At 41.5% G+C, this 17,650-nt stretch overlaps 2 protein-coding genes across 2 annotated transcripts; one reads left to right on the top strand and one right to left on the bottom strand.

The window, feature by feature from the left end:
• Nucleotides 1-612: 612 nt before the first annotated feature.
• On the top strand, nucleotides 613-16,528 carry nol6 (nucleolar protein 6 (RNA-associated)). Its single transcript, XM_055049151.1, has 26 exons — nucleotides 613-739; nucleotides 1,462-1,674; nucleotides 1,850-1,966; nucleotides 2,084-2,263; nucleotides 2,373-2,541; nucleotides 2,676-2,810; nucleotides 3,401-3,564; nucleotides 3,633-3,753; nucleotides 3,853-3,911; nucleotides 4,029-4,130; nucleotides 4,221-4,336; nucleotides 4,707-4,884; nucleotides 4,980-5,102; nucleotides 5,421-5,569; nucleotides 9,814-9,889; nucleotides 10,544-10,684; nucleotides 10,784-10,901; nucleotides 11,734-11,888; nucleotides 12,072-12,235; nucleotides 12,428-12,580; nucleotides 12,696-12,793; nucleotides 12,951-13,075; nucleotides 14,735-14,824; nucleotides 14,939-15,139; nucleotides 15,920-16,021; nucleotides 16,158-16,528. Exons 1-26 carry the CDS (start codon nucleotides 701-703, stop codon nucleotides 16,305-16,307), a joined length of 3,438 nt encoding a protein of 1,145 aa, XP_054905126.1. The 5' UTR covers nucleotides 613-700; the 3' UTR covers nucleotides 16,308-16,528.
• On the bottom strand, nucleotides 6,237-9,815 carry LOC129372113 (E3 SUMO-protein ligase ZBED1-like). Its single transcript, XM_055049152.1, has 2 exons — nucleotides 8,159-9,815; nucleotides 6,237-8,074 (listed from the first exon to the last, which is right to left on the bottom strand). Exons 1-2 carry the CDS (start codon nucleotides 9,611-9,613, stop codon nucleotides 7,526-7,528), a joined length of 2,004 nt encoding a protein of 667 aa, XP_054905127.1. The 5' UTR covers nucleotides 9,614-9,815; the 3' UTR covers nucleotides 6,237-7,525.
• Nucleotides 16,529-17,650: the final 1,122 nt, after the last annotated feature.

Below are 17,650 nucleotides of genomic sequence, written 5' to 3'. Positions count from 1 at the left end.
TCTTTCCAGCTATCCAAAAGCATTTATGCCACTGTTTTCACCAGAATCCCATACTGAGAGATGTTGTGTTTCAATGTGACCATCCTGGCTGAATAAAGTTGTTGTTTCTTTCTTTTGGAAGACCTTGCTTTTAGACTAAAAGTCTGGCTTCAACACATTAATTTCTCTGAAACACAAAATACAATTTCAGAGCCAGATGTAAAAACTGATAATGAAACTTAGCGCATTAACATGCCCCAATGAGTAATGACAGAAACCAACCATAATACGAATTATATATAGATATTAAACATCAAAGTTTGACAAAAATAAAAACTATGATTTATGTTTTATTCGGATGGAAAATAGAAACAGCCTTATGGCACACAAATAAAACTTTCAGAAAACCATAATTATATTTGGAAAAGGTAAAAACATTGTGTTGTCCGAAATCATTTAGTAAAAAGCCACATTCCCTCAGACACTGACACAAGAGCGGTGCTCGTGCAACCTACCTTGCTGACGTAGGCGTGAATGCTGACAGGAAAAAGCCAATCGCAATTTTCCACCGTCTCTCTGAGCCAATCAGAGAACTATTTTCGCATGTAGCACGCTAGACGAACCCTTGGCACATGTGAGACCATGATGAAGAGGAAGCCGTGTTAAGCTGTATTTCTTAACGACGTGTTTACCTCATTCCTGCGACGAAACATTTTACAACATGAAAAAGAAGCAGACAGTAACCGAAGAGCCTGTAGAGGTGAGAGTTGTCTGGTTCTGTTTAGTAGCATGGGAGCTAATTGTCAGTGTTGTGCTGTTGCAGAGAGCTAGCCTTTTTTCCTGCGATGACTTGTATCATCTAATTTGATCCACATTTTTGTCGCCTGCAGACCTTCACTTTTTTACTGGAATAGGTTTTAAATGCTGATATCAATGCTAGTACCTCGTTTTAATTAGGATATTTTGGAAAGTTGTTGTTTCAGGATGTAAAACACAATGAATAGATTGAACACACACAAGGTGAGCCTTTAGTTCTGTTAACATGTATAATTAAGGCTTACAGAACAGAAAAATATAATACAGAATTTAGTGTATTGCTCTCAAGGCTCTAATTATCTTTATTAACTGGACATCTTTTTAGAACACAGTTTTTCTTTCCACTCAACTTCCCATCATTACAGGTGGAATCTCTGAATAAACAGCCTCTTTAGCTATTGCTTTTTATGTGTTACCTCCTCAATAAAGATGTGAATCGCCGTTTACTGGACAACGTTCAAGTCAGTGGTGTTCCCTATGAAATGTGTTGGCCATAATATGACATTTCTCATATACATTTTTTTCTTTCAATTGCATTTGTGTGGGGGAGACATCTGAGTTTTACTGGAGTAAAACTTTTTCATGGTTCCCTAATTTATTGAGCTGCGTCTGTGTCTTTATATGTTGCGGCACGTTGAAGTTGATTCATTGTCGTTTGTTCTCCAGATGCATCCACCTGATTTCTCCCATGGTGATGAAGAGGAACAGCTTGGCGCTTCGAAAAAACCCAAAAGGATGAAATCCAGTGAAGAGGAGGAGGTGGTCTACCATCCGGTGAAACTATCCCGGAATGATTTATATCGACCACCAACAGCCGAGGAGCTGAATCACCTAAAAGAAGCCGAAAGTCTGTTCCACTGCAGCCTTCTTAAGATGCAGGTGAGAGGCTTCTCTCCTGTTTCTCTCACTCTGAATCAGCCTGGAAGACTGTCTAAAAAAAATGGTCATTTTATGTAATGTTTAAGATCTACGTATTAAACAACATCAACTTATGATGTTCCTGTTATTTTACTTCTATTTTTGCTATAATTATGCATTTTTGTACTTATTTGAGATGGAGGAGCTGCTGAAGGAGGTTTCCCTGAGTGAACGGAGGAAACAGCAAATCGACTCCTTCGTTAAGACCGTCACCAAGCTGCTCGAGACTGTGCCGGTGTCACCAAAGGTTGAGGTGTGTATTGTCCTGAGAAATGAACAGACTTCACAGTTAGACACAGAGTATTCTTTTTGTTGAACACTTAGGCATGTGCGACCAGATTTGTCACACAATCTCTCACTCTGTGCTCAGGTAAGCGATTTGTCGTGGCTGTCTGGAACAGTTAAGGTTCCTTTTCTCCTGGTGCCCAAAGCCACAAAGGGAAAGTTTCACATGGCCCCTCCAGCGTCCGTTGATCTGATCGGGAGCTACCCCCTTGGCACCTGTGTCAAGCCACACATCAAGGTGGACCTCGCTGCTACGATCCCAGCTGTAAGCCGTCCCTTAAAACCTCCGTGTTGGTTTGATCCCGACTTGATTATAGTTGTGAAATAAAAATCTTGATTTATTGACAACTGTTTGTTTTATTCCTTCCTGTTAGGATGTTTTGCACCCAAAAGATTTCTTAAACCAGAGGTATCCAAGGAAAAGGGCCCTGTATCTTGCAGGACTTGCCCAACACCTGAAATCCTCCTCTGATGTCGGGGAGTTGCGTTACTCCTGTCTCCATGGGAACAGACTCAAACCGGTCCTGCTGCTGAGTCCCCCTGGTAAATAATTTTAAATGAACTGCCCACCACACAAATTTCTTCCAATATTTTAATGACATTGTTTATATATTATCTGAGATCAGATGCGTTTTGATGACCTTTTGCTGTTTTTTTTGTTTGTTTTTTTTTTTCAGGCAAAGACTCTTTTAGCTTCTCTGTGTGTGTTCATGTCTGCCCGCCTCCTGGGTTCTTCAAACCCAGTCGTTTCCACCCCCAGAGGAACAACATCAGGACAGAGTGGTATACAGGACTGCAGGCTTCCCACGATGGTAGAGATGCTATTTGTTTGAATAACATTTTTTCCCATCTATTTAATAACCACATTTTCCCCCCCTGATTATCAGTAATTTGACAAATGGGTTCCAATCTGTCCATCCATTTTTGTGTCAAGTTTGGCAATAATACAATTTCAGGACATTTTGACCTAAAATGGGTATACAAGTTTGAATTTATTGCAGAATGTTTTCAATGAGGGTCAGAATGATACTTTTCTGGTCAAATCCACTAGTACCACTGGCAGCATGTACCACTTGCCATGCTTTCACTGCGGTACTGTTGTGACCAAAAAATCTCCATATGATTGTTGTCCAAAGGTGACGTTTTGGGTCAGATGATTGAAACTTTGACATGGTTGGCTTCTCCAACAGGACAAAGATCCAAAGCATGTGTTAAAACCCATTTTGGAACTGATAATGCAGATTTACATGAAGCTTCTGGAATGAACTCTACCACTTTCATGTGACTAGTCAAAAATCTGTATTTTGCCAGAAGCCTGATTCTGACAGTGAGCATGTAGTTTTCCTAAACTTCGTTAAGATTTTTCTGATTATCAAATGTTCCTGATTTATTTGTGTTTCAGAGAACAGCGAACCTCCGACTCCACACTACAACTGCTCTATTTTGGGAGATTTATTGCCCAGGGCTCACCTCCAGTTTCTGTCTGCCATTAGCTCCCAGTGCTCGGCTTTTTCCGATGGGGTAGCATTGCTGAAAGTCTGGCTTCATCAAAGAGAGCTGGATCAGGTTGGTTTACATACTTTTCATATTCCTTATCTCTTCAAGACATCAAAAGCTGTATTTTTGTCTGTCAGGGTACTGGTTGCTTCAATGGATTCCTCGCCTCCATGCTGTTTGCCTACCTGTTGATGAATCGCCGGATCAGTAACACCATGACAGCTTATCAGCTGCTTCGAAACAGCTTGAATTTCTTAGGTAAAGTTAGTAGCAGCCTAGATCTGCGAATTTTGTTTTTGAGACTCAAAATTTGACTGTGTTGTATTTGGGAATACTCAATTCTTCTTCACTTTTTAGCTTCCACGGACCTGACTGTGAGCGGGATAAGTCTAGCCAAGGATCCTGACTCCACAGCTGTGAGAGAACTAACACTAACTCAAATGTGAAACGGTTCACTTGTCCAGACTTTCACTTTTCAAAATCCAATATTTTCCTTGTCTTCTTTGTCGTTTTTTTTTTTTTTTTTCCTGCAGCCATCTCTTGCTGAGTTCCACAACACTTTCCAGGTTGTGTTTGTTGACCCGTCAGGACATCTTAACATGTGTGCAGACATGACCGCTTCCACCTATAAACAGGCAACTACTTCTAACACCAAGCGCTGGTTAAGTTACGATGTTTGTACCCAGTGACTCTAATTGACCTGGCTTGATGTTTTTGGTGTCCAGCTGCAGCACGAGGCGTCTGTTTCAATGCAGTTCTGGGACGACCCAACGGTGGACGGCTTCCACTGCCTCCTCATGACTCCCAAGCCAATGATCAGGACGAGCGACTGTGTCTTCCAGTATGTTTGAGCTCTTTCAATTCAATCCATCTGCAGTGTCCAGAAAAAAATTGCCTTTTTTTCCCATTTTGTTACATGACAACCAAAACTACCATTAATTCAGCTGGGTTAAAATGATTTAATTTATTGAAAATATGAACAAATTCAGAGTCCTCCACCTAAAAATTGTGTGTGCCACACTTAAGATTTTTAACCACTTACCCTTTTTCCACTGCACAAGATTTGTGCTCTAATGTACTTTTTTTTGGAGAAAAAGTACATTAGAGGCTGGATTACACACCTCACTTGAGGTGAAGTGAAGCTATTCACCTCAGGATTTTTTTTTAATCTCGACTTAAGAAAAGAACTGTTCTATTAAACCCCCACTCAGGTTATGTGACTTGGTTAAGCTCCAGGCTAGCTGTAAGAAACAGAACCTGCTCAGTGAGTTAATGGACCACAGTGGGAATTACGTCCAGACTGTGCTGCCGTTTCTTCTGGCGCTGCTCCAACAAGGACTCAACCAAAGGATTCGCCTCCTCACCCACTCCCTGTCTCCTGACCCAGAGGTTGGACAATTCTCTAAACCTAGTCGAGTAAAATATAGGCTATCATATGAGCTTATATATATATATGTGTGTGTGTTTTCTCTCTTTTCTTAAAGTGGTCTGTGGAGAGTGAAACACCAAAGTACAAGGTTCAGCCTCCGCTTTCATTTGGTTTGCTCTTGAATCCAGAGCTAGCAGCTTCTGTCCTGGAAAAAGGGCCACCTGCAGACAGCCCCAAGGTAATTATGGGAGTAATCATTGATTCCTTACTGAGGCTAAAGAGTTATGGTCATTTTGTCACCACTAAGGAGAGTTTAGATGTTGCAACACTAGTATTTAAAAAACATGTTTTTTCTGTGTTTGAGTTATGTTAATAAAATTTTGAGCTTTAATCAATTAAGATTTCAGATTACATAAAAACCTTAAAATAAACATATTTTTTTATTATTTTACATCAACGCTAAGACGTTTTTGTTTAGTTAGTTCCCTTTCTTTTTAAATGAAACCTGATGTTTTAACTTTAAAAAGAGGAAACCGGTGTGCCGTCTCTCCCCCAGGCGGCTGAGTTCCGTCAGCTGTGGGGCTCTCGCTCTGAGCTGCGTCGCTTCCAGGATGGCGCCATCACCGAGGCGGTGCTGTGGGACGGAAAGAGCGCCTACCAAAAGAGGCTGGTCCCCAAACAGATCATCACACACTTACTGCAGCTGTATGTATGCCACTTTAACGGGGTTGATGGAAATCACTGGTAGAAATGCGGTTCTTTAGTTTGGTTCACACATTTCTTCCTGTTAATAAGGCCAAAGTAATTCATACTTCTAGCAGATTTATATTTATTTTACTGCGTTTCTTATGACTGGAAGGAATTTTTAATACTTTGGAGTAGCCCAGCCAGAGTCCTGAATGTGTGTAGAGAATTAAAAGATCAGGGTGATGGGAAGGAGGTCTTCAAACCTCAAAGACTAGGAGCTGATGATCAGTGCTAACACAAATCCCTGTGGAAATGTGCATGAAGCTGGTCATTAATTATAGGAAGGATATTCTCATTATATGACCACTAAAGGGTTTTTTTTATTTTTTTTTTTATCGAAATTCTCACATAGTTTTCCAGTCTTCTGAGACATGCATGTCTCTTTTCCTTCCAGAAACCAACTTCTTGGCTGAAAGAATTTAAGTCTAAATCTTCCAGGTGTAGGAATAACTCATCTTAATTATGTTACAATTCTAGAAATAGCTAATGTATTTTTTTCTGTGGTTTTTATCCCAATTTATAGTTTGCAATCGTATCCACTTTGTAACCAGATTCGGTTTTCTTTGGATTGAGAGCTTGTACACCACAGTGAGTTTTCTTTCAAAAAGTAAAATCCCCAGAATGGTTGAAGTTTCACAGCCAGGCGAACAGGGTCCCCCATTTTTATTGATTATAATAAACTCAACCTGAAAATGTGCATAGACATCACATACAGAACTACATTAATGGATTACAATAATTACATTTCCAGTGGAGGATGACATGAAGGTTGTTGCTGTTCATTAGCCAAATGTCTGTTTTAAATGAAATTGCATCACTTTAGGCCCTCATTTCTATCCGACTGCCACCTGTAAAAGCACAGGACTGTTTTAATGCTTTTGCATAAATGACAGTTTGATGCAAACTCAAGAGGTTTTCTTTATAAAGCTTTTTTGCAGTAGATGGTATAGATGGATGCAGATAAAATGGCAACAAACTTAAGGATTGTTTCTTTTAAAGATGGTAAATGGTTAATCTTGGGTAATGTTGGATTATATACAAATTATATAATTATTTTGTTTGTTAGCCATCTGCTTTTCACAACTGAGAATTAACTTGTCTACAACCTCACTGTGATATGTCATAACTCTTCTGCCGGTAAGGGAATAATTACTGGTAGTTTCACAAAACCTCACAAAAAACAAAATTGGCTTTTTGATCAGATCATTTATGTTCACTCACAGATTCCAGTTCATGTACTTTCAGTGAAAATAAACTGTTGAAGTTAAAGGTGAAACAAAAATAGGTTTGCAGACTTCACAAGTTGTTCATCTTGTCATCGTGATTCATTTTGAGGCGGAAAAACAAAATTCCACCCTGTTAAATTTTAGCTTCATCCAGTGTCTTCATACAGGGAGAAACCAGAGAAATGTTCATGAGGAAATACTTGAAATGCAACATTGTAGTCAAACCAATGAATTTTATTTACTGTTTTCACCTTGCAGACTTTTATGAAAAAGTTGATTTTAATTAGCCTCTCTTTAAAAAAAGAAATGGTGCTGCTTTACTAACTATACTTAGTGTTTGAAAATGTGATTTAAACACAATCACATTGAATCTTTAGCAACTTAAACTTTTCTTTTAAACATGAATTTATTTAATAGATAAGGAAACAAACTTTTTTTTTTGGACCATCTGTGCATTTTATTACAGTTAGTCCACTGCTGCAAGGCAACAGTGCAGCCTGCTTTTGACTAATGGGGGAAAAAAACTGTTCTAAACCCAGACTATGAGCTCAGATGCAACATTTTCATAAAAATTGCAACTTAAATGAATTGTCATAGGTTGCATGCAGCAACTTACTTAATACTTTCCTCGCATCTCTGCTTTTTGCTTCTAAATTTTGCAACAGGCATTCAGTGCATCCCTGTTTTGCTATATTGATGCATTTCTGTTCAGAAAGACCATCATGTTTACATGCTCTGGGTTAAGCCTTGTTCGCATCGCTGCAAAGCTCTGCCCCGCATCTGATAACAAAGACGGCAGCGACACGCCCGGTATGCACAGATACTCCCTCGCCAGACTTGCCAGTTTTGGGAACCTCGGTTCATTCAACCTCCACCAATCGAGAGGGTTTATGTCGAGCGAGGGAGCGATGTCTCTCAGGTAGTAATCGACCTGAGCTTCAGAGTCCGTGGCATAAGACGAGCTGTAGTTGTCTCCCAGAAGCAACATCATGGTGTTTTTGGTGTCGCTCGGTGGTTTTCTGGCTGTGGCCATCTGGCTGAGGTCAGGTGTCACCTCAGTCTCCAGTTGTTCATCTTTGGGGCTTGCTGAGCTGGCGTCCATCTTCAAGACTAGCTCATGCAGCTTCACCTTGGCAGCCAGCCTCCCTGCTGGCATCAGAAAATTGAGGTGCTTGTGTCGAGGATCCAGCATGGAGGCGATCAGAGCTGGGTTGGAAGCCAAGTCACTGGAGTCCACCTGCAAATAGTAAAATCACTTCAATAATTGTGCAAAGACTCTTTGTACTTTAAGATAAAAAATAACTGATTAAAGACAGAATACCTCCATGTGATCTCTTAGGGATTTCTGCACTGCGAGTTTGAAACTCGAGACTTGATCCACGTCGTTTTCTTTTGGAACGAGATGAGTCTGGATGAGGCTGAACGTTATCGGGTAGATGTTTGAAATGGACACCTCTGTCTCGGCAGATATGACCGTCGTTGCCCATTTCAAAGTCGCCAGGACGGGTGTAAAGTTCTCTATTACTTGCCAGCAGTCGTCTCCAATCTCCAGGGTCTGGGCCTCATGCTTGCTGGTGACTGTGCGGTCTGAGAGGACGGCTTTAATCGCCCATCGTTGCTCCAGCAAGCACTGGAACATGTCGCAGACCGTGTCCCACCTGGCTCTGTGGGACCTAATGAGCTTGTGCTGCGGCAGACACATCTGCGCTTGCTTCTCCTTGAGGGCTTCGGCCGCCAGCGAGCTGTGGCTGAAGTGTCGGACCAGTCTCCCTGCGGCGGAGACGATCTGGAGAACGTCCTCGCTCAGCCCGTCGGAGACGGCGAGCTGCAGCGTCGTGGCGAAGCAGGAGACGTAGTTCCAGGTGGCCTGGGCAACGCCCTGGGTTAATTGGATGTTTTCTTTGTTGTTATGCACACATGTGGGAACTTTTCCTGCAATCATCCAGGCCTGTGTTGTACTGAGCAGCTTCTCTGCGACACACTCAGCGGTGAGCTGGCCCCCTGAGGGCAGCTTGTGTGTGTGGAGCACAGCTGACTTCCCCTGCCAGTCCTCTGTTATGAATGAACAGGACACTGTGATGTACTTCTGAGATGGCATGGCCGTCCAGAAATCAGCGGTGAGAGCCACTTTCTCCACTGCAGCCAGCCGCAGCCTGAGGTCTGCTGCCTTCTCGTGATAATGGCATTCAATGCTGCGCGTGACGTCATCAGCAGAGGGCACATTATAGCTCTGCACAATATCCGCCAGCAGCTCCCTGAAGCCGTCCCCGTCCACCACGCTGATAGGAAACATGTCCTTCTCTATCATGTTCGTGACGAGTTTAGTTACCTGCGCCTGCGTGGGCATGGCCACGCTGCTGTTCTGCGGGTTCTCTGTGTGCTTGTTTTTAATGTGGTACATCATGCTGGTGGTGCTGCTCATGTACTTCAGCTTGGTGTCGCACAGTTTGCAGTGGACCTCCTCGTCCACCCTGACGAAAACGTCCCACACGGAGCTCCGCTTGCTCCTCCGCCTCTCCCGCTCCGGGCTGAACGCGCTCTCCTCCTCGGCGTCCGGAGCCCTCCAGCTCGGCGGCGTCTCGCTCCAGGAGCCCCTGGCCGCGGACCGCAGCGGAATGGACACGTGGTGCTTCGCGGCCATGTGGGATATCATGGTGCTGGTGGCTCCGCCGCAGTACTTGAGCTCCGCGTCGCATTTCTTGCAGCGGACGAAGTTCGCGCCCACTTGTTCAAAGTAGCTCCACGCGGAGCTCCGTCTCCTCACCGTGCGCTTCATCCTTTGAAATCGGGGTTTAAAAGCCAAACTCGCCGTGGTGACGCCCCCTCCTCCTCCTCCTGCTGCTGCTGCTGCAGACGGCTCTGGCGAACAAAGGAGCCAGACGTCCAAAGCCTCTTTGAGCAAATCTTCTGTTCACGGCTTGTATTTTAAAAATGAACAACAACAACAACAACAAAGCCCTTTTGTTTTTCCATCAGACACGCAGGTATCCCAGAGTCCTGTGTGCGTTTTGTAGGGACCATGATAGATGACGTCATCACAACAGGAAATGAGGTAAATATTTGAGATTGAGCCTTTTTTTTCATTACAAAAGCTGCGAAGGCTTAGATTAACTCGAGTTTTTATGTGAAATTTATTTGTAGCGCACATTTTACAGTGCTAATCAAATCTGTTTATCAAAATGACATGTTACATGTATGTATCATACATACATACATACATGTATAATGTCAGACAGACAGACATCATTAATACCAATAATGTCCTATTATTTTTGGAGAAGTACGAAGAATTGTCGCTTTTTGTTTTAAATAGTTGATAATATAATGTTTTAATTATTTTTGTTTTAAGGTCAAATTTTTGTTGTTGTCTTAGTGTAAGGACGTCCTGCTATGATGTCTTGCATTTGCTGACAATCCATCTTAGTTCAATTGGATTTTCTTTCTCTATATCATTCATAATAAAATATTTGTGTGAATAGGCTAAAAACTAAAACCTTCTTGTTGGCTACTTGCATTTAGACTCGTCCAGCTGGAAATCCAGTATATATCTTAGTTCAAGAAAGTGCTAAAGATTCTATAAAAGAAAAAAATAATATGTAATGCAAAATTTGTGCTTGTCTGCTTTTTAGAACAATTTTAAAAGTTTGCTTTGTTAGATTTATTCAGATCAGACTTTTTAAAGTCTGCTCACTGATATGCTTTTTAGGTGCCAAGCACTGGGGAAGAGGAGAGTTTAGTCGTTGTGCAGTCGTATGATGATCTGAGCAGGAAACTGTGGAAACTGGAAGGTCTGCCACTTTCTATCACTGCAGTCCAGGGAGCCCACCCTGCCCTTAGATACACACAGGTAATACTTGTCGTCTATAATAGCAAGCATCTCTACTTTCTTGATGCTTGATGAACTTTGCTTCCCCTGTGGTTCTAACTCTTCAGCTTTGCTTCCCAGGTTTTTCCTCCAGAGCCAGTGAGGCTGGACAATTCCTTCTTTGAGCGAGAAAAGACTTGCAGGTTCTTGGTCCCAAAGGAAGGCAAACCCTGTCCACATTATCTCACTCCCATAACAGGTTGGTGCAGAGACATCCAGCAGCTGTTGAACAAGTTTTCTGTTGTCATTTACTTACAATGGCGTGTTGGTTGCGTAAATGTAACCTGGGCCTTAATTTTGAGTTGACTCTTTTTTTTTTTTTGTTTTCAGAAATAGGCATAACTTCTTCTAATTAAACATGAGTTTCACCTTAGATAAAATTCTTCCCCAAATGCACAGTTCATTAAAGTACGCATGTCCCTCAACGTTTTCTCTTTAGTGTATTTTATTGGTATTTTATGTGATAAATATAATTTATACGTGAAGTTTTGGTTTGAAAAGGATTTAAGAGGTTTTCACACTTACACATTTTTCCTGTTTTTTTTTAAAATAGGAGTCTGATATAGTAGCTTATCTTTGTATTCAGGTCCTCATCTGTTATACCCAAATGAAAGGGTCATCTAATGGGTAGATGGTCTACCTGTGTGCAGTTTTTAATCTCAGAATATACGAGTACATAAATCAGAACCAAACAAGAGGGCTATGATAATTCAGGAGTACTACACCCTGTATAGCGACCCCAAGTGTCAACAAGTTGTAATTGCAATCAAGGGTGGTTTTACAATGTATTAACTCAGGAGACCTGAGTATAAATACACTACACTGCTTTGACTTTTAATTGTAAAAACGTATTTGTAGCCAAATATTGTTTTCCTATGTGCTATTTTGTGTTGAACTCATAAAACTCAAGTAAAACACACCAAAGTTCAGGGTTGTAACAGAATGTAAAAAAAAAAAAGTATGGTATGTGTATACCTGAATACTTCTTGCATTTTTATAATCCCATATGCTCCCGTTTTATGCTCTTGCAGTTATTTGTCACATGGAGGGGAGTGGCAAATGGCCTCATGACCGAACTGCAATCCGCCACATTCGAGCTGCTTTCCACATCAGCCTGGCGGAGATGCTTAAGAAGCACCACAACTATACCTGCTCGCCCTGTCCCACTCACTTAGACGTGTGGAAGGTATATACTGCTGTCATTTTACAGTTCTATTGAAGTTTTGCTGTTTGGCTTATGCAGATTTTGGTTGCAAAGATATTATATCTGATCAAAATTGCCACCTGGCTATCATAATCTGTCTGGCATGCTGTTTAATAAGTGGCATAATTTTGTTTTTAAGCATTTTTTACATATTTTTGCTTTTAGGATGGTTTGGTGTTCCGGATCCAGGTGGCGTACCACCGTGAGCCTCAGGTGCTGAGGGAGAGTGTGAATGCTGAAGGCCTGCTGGTTGTCAGGGACAATGAGGAGGCCCAGGTTCTGGAGATGGCCACAATTCACAAGCCTCTCCTTACAAGCACATTGCATGGGTACGTTTGTTGAGTTTGCATTTGAAACTCGAGTTTAGAGGTCTTTCATGTGTTTTTATTATTATTTCTTTAAATGTTTTTTGAATTGGTTGTGTGGTGGTTGTAGGTCATTTCTCTTTCCACTTTCTTCACTATTATCCTCCATGCTCACGTGCGTCTGCTGCTTTTCATCTCGTTTGTTGTTGTTTGAAGTCTCCAGCAGCAGCAGCCATGTTTTGGAGCCGTGTGTCGCCTGGCTAAGCGCTGGCTGGCGGCTCAGCTCTTCAGCGAAGACATCACAGAGGACACGGCCGATCTGCTGGTGGCATCGCTTTTCCTGCAGCCTGCCCCCTTTACTCCTCCAGGGTAAATGCTACTGCTACTTTTTAATCATCTGTCTAACTCTTGGAGGGCACGTATCCCAGCAGTTGGCCTGCTTTGTTTAGTAGGTCATGTGGATGAATTTCTCCCTCTTCCTCAGCTCTCCGCAGGCGGGTTTCCTCCGATTCCTTCGTTTGCTCTCCGCCTTTGATTGGAGGAACAACCCGCTGGTAGTCAACCTCAACATGCAGCTCACAGGCAGGTTCTCCCTCCCACACCCCCGTTTCTCAACCGCAAAACAAACCCCTGCCGACCTCTTTCTGTTTACACTCCCGGCAAGCTTTCACATCCTGCCGATATGAGCCAATGTTTCTAAGTCAAGTTGCATTGTTGTTCACCTCTCTGTCACGTGCAGCCGCAGAGTACACAGAGATCAAGAATGACTTTATGGCCTCCAGGGAGTCTCTGCCCGTCATGTTTATAGCAACGCCTAAAGACAAGAAGATGTCTTTGTGGACCAGACGGGCACCCAGCGTGCAGGTCAGCTAAAACATAACTGCAACAACCCATTTAATAGCTTTTATGAACAGAAATGAGTGAGGCCAGGCTGGATACTTACAGTGCATGTATATATTTGAGTTATTTTCACATTTTTTTACAGTGTACAACTTCTTCATTAGACTTATTTGAATATGCTGAGAATTATAAACAGCGGTGGAGAAAGGAGTTGCATGTCCTGGGAAGTGAGCAGTCGCAGAGTTTTCCAATCCTGGATCCTTTTCTTAAAGCACATTGTTCTCCTGGATCACACTGAAAATAAAACAACATACATGAAAATAGAATAGAATATACTTTATTGATCCTCCAGGGGAAACATGAATCATTAGTAAATGCTTTTTAATCAGACTGATCTGTTGCATTTCTTACCGCTGGCAGATGGCTATGTTTTTTTCTTAGAGCTGGAAATTGATTGTGTTGAAGTCTTTCCAAAACCTGATGTAAGTCATTGATCTGCAAAACCAGAATTGAGTCATTTAATCATTTAAATGGGAGTAAAATGGGAGTCAGATTATCCCCCCTCTTCCTAATAGCATGAATCTATGCCAATGTAACAAACACCAAATAAAGGTGATAGCAAAACATGTAGCTCACCAGCTGCCTTTCATTGCCGTCCTCTGTCGTAGAGAAGTAAGTTAAATATTTTGTTTTGTACTCCTGTGCTTGAATCTGAGCAAAGAGTCCAGTGGCACAAAGTTGCAAATGAAAGTAAAGCACCCAGCATCCTCCCATAGTGACCCAGTTAAGTTTCCTGTGCTCTCCAGCCTTGGCCCTCCAACAAATGCAGTCTCAATAAGCAAGCTTCTCTTTTATACTCCCGGGAAAAAACAGAGGGTAGAGCTGTGACGTGTTTATAGTGACGTAATTAGGAGGAAATTGTATGGTATTCTCATCTAGTCTCACAAAGAGGTTTGCAGAATATCCCTTTAGCATGGTATAACAATGTAGGAAGCCATCTTACCTGGTGGCTTTCCACTGATTGATCTAAGTCCAAAGTCGTGGCACTTCATTCTGCTGAAGAGCTTTATATAGATGCTGACTTCATTTTCCAGGAAGACATGGCACTGCCAAACTGATTCACACATGTCCATGTGACTTCATTCAAAACTCGCAAAACTCTGATGCCCAGATGTTTCTGCAGTTTTTCCAAGACACCACTAGGGGGAGCCCATGAACAAATTATTCAGTAATCCAGAAAATGTTTGATTTTCAAGATCACAACATTTAAATGTCTCATTAGTTTTAACCATAGCATAGATATCAGAACCTAAAATATTCACTTCGACAGAATTTTTGTCTTAAAAGCTGATTGATTTTTTAAAAATATTGCTTTACAGTGTTTTAAAAAATAGTATTTTTGAGGGAGAATTGTTCTGCTTCGATCATTGTACATTGACATATTTTTTTCAAAATGTATAAATTTGTTTGATGAAAGGGGCATTTTGGATTTATAAAGTGTCACTCAGTTTAGAAGAGCAGTAAAGTAAAGCTTGTGCTACTTTTTAGTGTCTGGATCATTCTGTGGAAGGTTTGTGTACTTGTCGATTTGAGTGCTAATAATTTCTCACTGAAACTGATTAAAGATGTATTTCATTAGAAGTTATTTGACATCTAGAACGTCTTTGTATCATGTGACTTCAGATGCTTCAGCGTGTGATGACAGTAGCAGCTGAAAGCCTAAAAGTACTGGAACATCAGCTGATGGATGGCAGCCAGATCCAAGATGTCAGGGTGGGTGCCTGGATTCAATCACAAACACGCTCCTCTTAGACGGTTATTAAAATTTATGAGTTCTGACTGGAGACGCACATCCTCTCCTTTTTTTTGTTCTCCCTTGTGCTTCAGGTTATTATGCGTCCTCCGCTTGATGCCTATGATGTCTTGATTCACCTGAACCCAAAGCAGGTTCCTCTGCTCAGACATGCTGTGGACCCTCCAGCTGTCACGTTCAGCAGGGGGGTGATGACTAACGGTGCAGACCGGGCTGGAGGACCATTCCCTGTCATCGACTACAACCCTGTGTCTCTCTATCTGACAGAGCTCAGAGTGAGTCCTAAACTGCCCTGCAGATGTATTTATTCCCTTTTGACTTTCATGTTTTCCCAGAGATATCACAGGATTGAGCAGAACAAAATAGTGGAAGTAAAAAGAGCTTTTGTAGAAACACAACTTTCTTCCTCTTTCTCCTCAATAGCAAGCTGTATTTGTGGAGTTTTTGATCAAAAGTTGTCCCGTCAGTAAACTTTTCCACATGAGCTGTGGATGTCTGCAGCTCCTACAGAGTCATCACGAGCCTCTTGCCTGTTTCCGTTATCAATACGGTTCCTCCAGGGCTTATCAGTTTTAAATTTTAGGTTCTCCTGTGGTGAACAACCCTTGCCATTGGCAATTGATTGAGGAGTCCCTCGGACAGTTGTGTTTATACCGAGATTAAATTACACACATCAATGTGGTTTACTCTAATTAGGGACCTTCTCAAGGCATTTAGTTTCACTAGAGCATGTCTTGGGGGATTCATGTAGAGCAATCAAAAACACAGCACACTTAAATCTTTTATTTATTCAAAGCAATTAAATGTAACCGATTTCTCATAAAATCCTAATCAATTATTATTATTTTGTCAAAATTTTAAAAGTTCACTGGATATAAATGCTTTTTGCAGTTGTTTCCAGAAACGTAAGAGGGATTTTTCAGTAATGCTTCTCAGACTGCATGCATTACACCTTTCCTCGTATTTAAAAAAAAAAAAAAAGTTTTTGAATTTAGTGTTTTAGTTTTGTGGAAAATATGACCAGATTCCTTCATCTACTCCATTTTGTCTTACAGGAGGCATTTGGAGACCTGGCCCTCTTCTTCTGTGATCCATATGGTGGAACAGTGATCTCAGTCCTATGGAAACCGAAGGCTTTTGTCCCTGCACCTTTTAAAGTAAGAACCCTGTCCATCATATCTACTATTAATAAGTAGCATCGTCTTCAACTGGTGGAAACGCTTTTTGCAGTCATCTTTGTGGTCAAAGTTGTATCATTCCTAAGTGCCTGATGTTTCTGACATTTCCTCTCAGACGTCGCATATGGCTGCCCGCAGCGTGGAGGTGACTGGGGACGAGGTAAAAACCATTCCCAATGTCGAAGCGATCCTGGAAGACTTCCGTGTGATGGGAAAAGGCTTGGTGAAATCAGTGGAAGCAAGAACTGAGAAATGGACGTTTTAGACTGATGCACCACTTTTTCTTTGTTTCCTTTTGAATATTTTTTCTAAACATGGCTCAGCATGGCTGAGAGACGCTTGATTCCCAATAAGATTTAGAGCAATCACATGAGTGAACTTTGTCTTCTTAGCAGCCGATGTAGTAATTCTGTTTCTCAGAAAGACAACCTACATGTTTGTTTTTGTAAGGATGTTTTATGTTTTAATAAATGTATGTCAACCTTTTGGCTTTAAGTGGCTTGATCGGGGCATCCTAGCAGCTCTGTCTGTGTCGTGTCTTTAGGGTAATATGCAGGACAGTTTCTCCTCCAAAGTTGACGTTGACATGCAGGCTTTTTCTTCCAGGGTGGAGTCTCATCCAAGAAATGTCCCGACCAATGCAGGTTCATTACCCAATGTTTACGTGGAAAAACTATGTGCTAATTCCACCTACATTCCTAATGGTTTTTACAAGTAGACCTTGAACACCTCTTCTGATCACTCCTTTGACTCATCTGAGCCGAGTTCTTTCCCCTGACGAGGCTCAGTGCAACACCGAGAAGTTTGGAAATGCATCAGTATGTGTTTTTGCACCGGTATGATCATAAAGAACTTCAGAGAGCTCATTGTTTTTTACCCATCATGCTGCATTTCTGGTGCAGTTCCTTGGTAATTATTGACCAAACATTGATGGGGAGCAGATTACTGACCAATTTCCACCTTCTGGAGATTTTTATACATTCAAGTGTTCAATATCTGTTCTCTGTCATTCCACTTTATTAATCCAAGTCACCTCTTGTGTGGATTTCTTTGCGTCGATCACTTATTACGTACATATGGTGCGAACGTCATGTCGACAGGCCCGTTAAACATACTTTCAGGGACGAACATCGACAGTTTCAGACCTTCTTATCTCATGTTTGAATTTTTGCTTTTTATTGTTTGATATACCAAGCAATAATAAAAGCCAATCCAGAGAAATGTGGCCAGATTTAATCTTTATCTAACTTATTTGGAGCATTTCTCATTGTGAGACTGTGGAATCATTCTAGATCAAGAATCAAATTTATAAAGACCGTCATTTTATTATTATTATTATTTTTGATTCAGTTAACTTTAGGCAGTAAACAGTTCCCACCCTGCTCATCTTTAGTTGTAAGTCTTGTCTGTTGAACTCGCTATGAAGGGTGTTATTTTCTAACTGAAACTGGATTCTGTTTTGTTTTTTTTCTTTCCGTTTGTTTGATGATGTATTGCGTTGAGCATTGTCTTTAATACACGTTTCAAATAGAAACTGTAGTCAAAGTACTGTCAAGTAGAGACATGACTTTTCTGTGTAGATGGCGGTTTTAGATGTCTAGCTGTATG

This window comes from Poeciliopsis prolifica, unplaced genomic scaffold (genome assembly GCF_027474105.1).
Source record: "Poeciliopsis prolifica strain line A6 unplaced genomic scaffold, Auburn_PproV2 SCAFFOLD028, whole genome shotgun sequence".
Lineage (NCBI taxonomy): Eukaryota > Metazoa > Chordata > Actinopteri > Cyprinodontiformes > Poeciliidae > Poeciliopsis > Poeciliopsis prolifica.
This window is presented reverse-complemented; position numbering and strand designations above follow the sequence as displayed.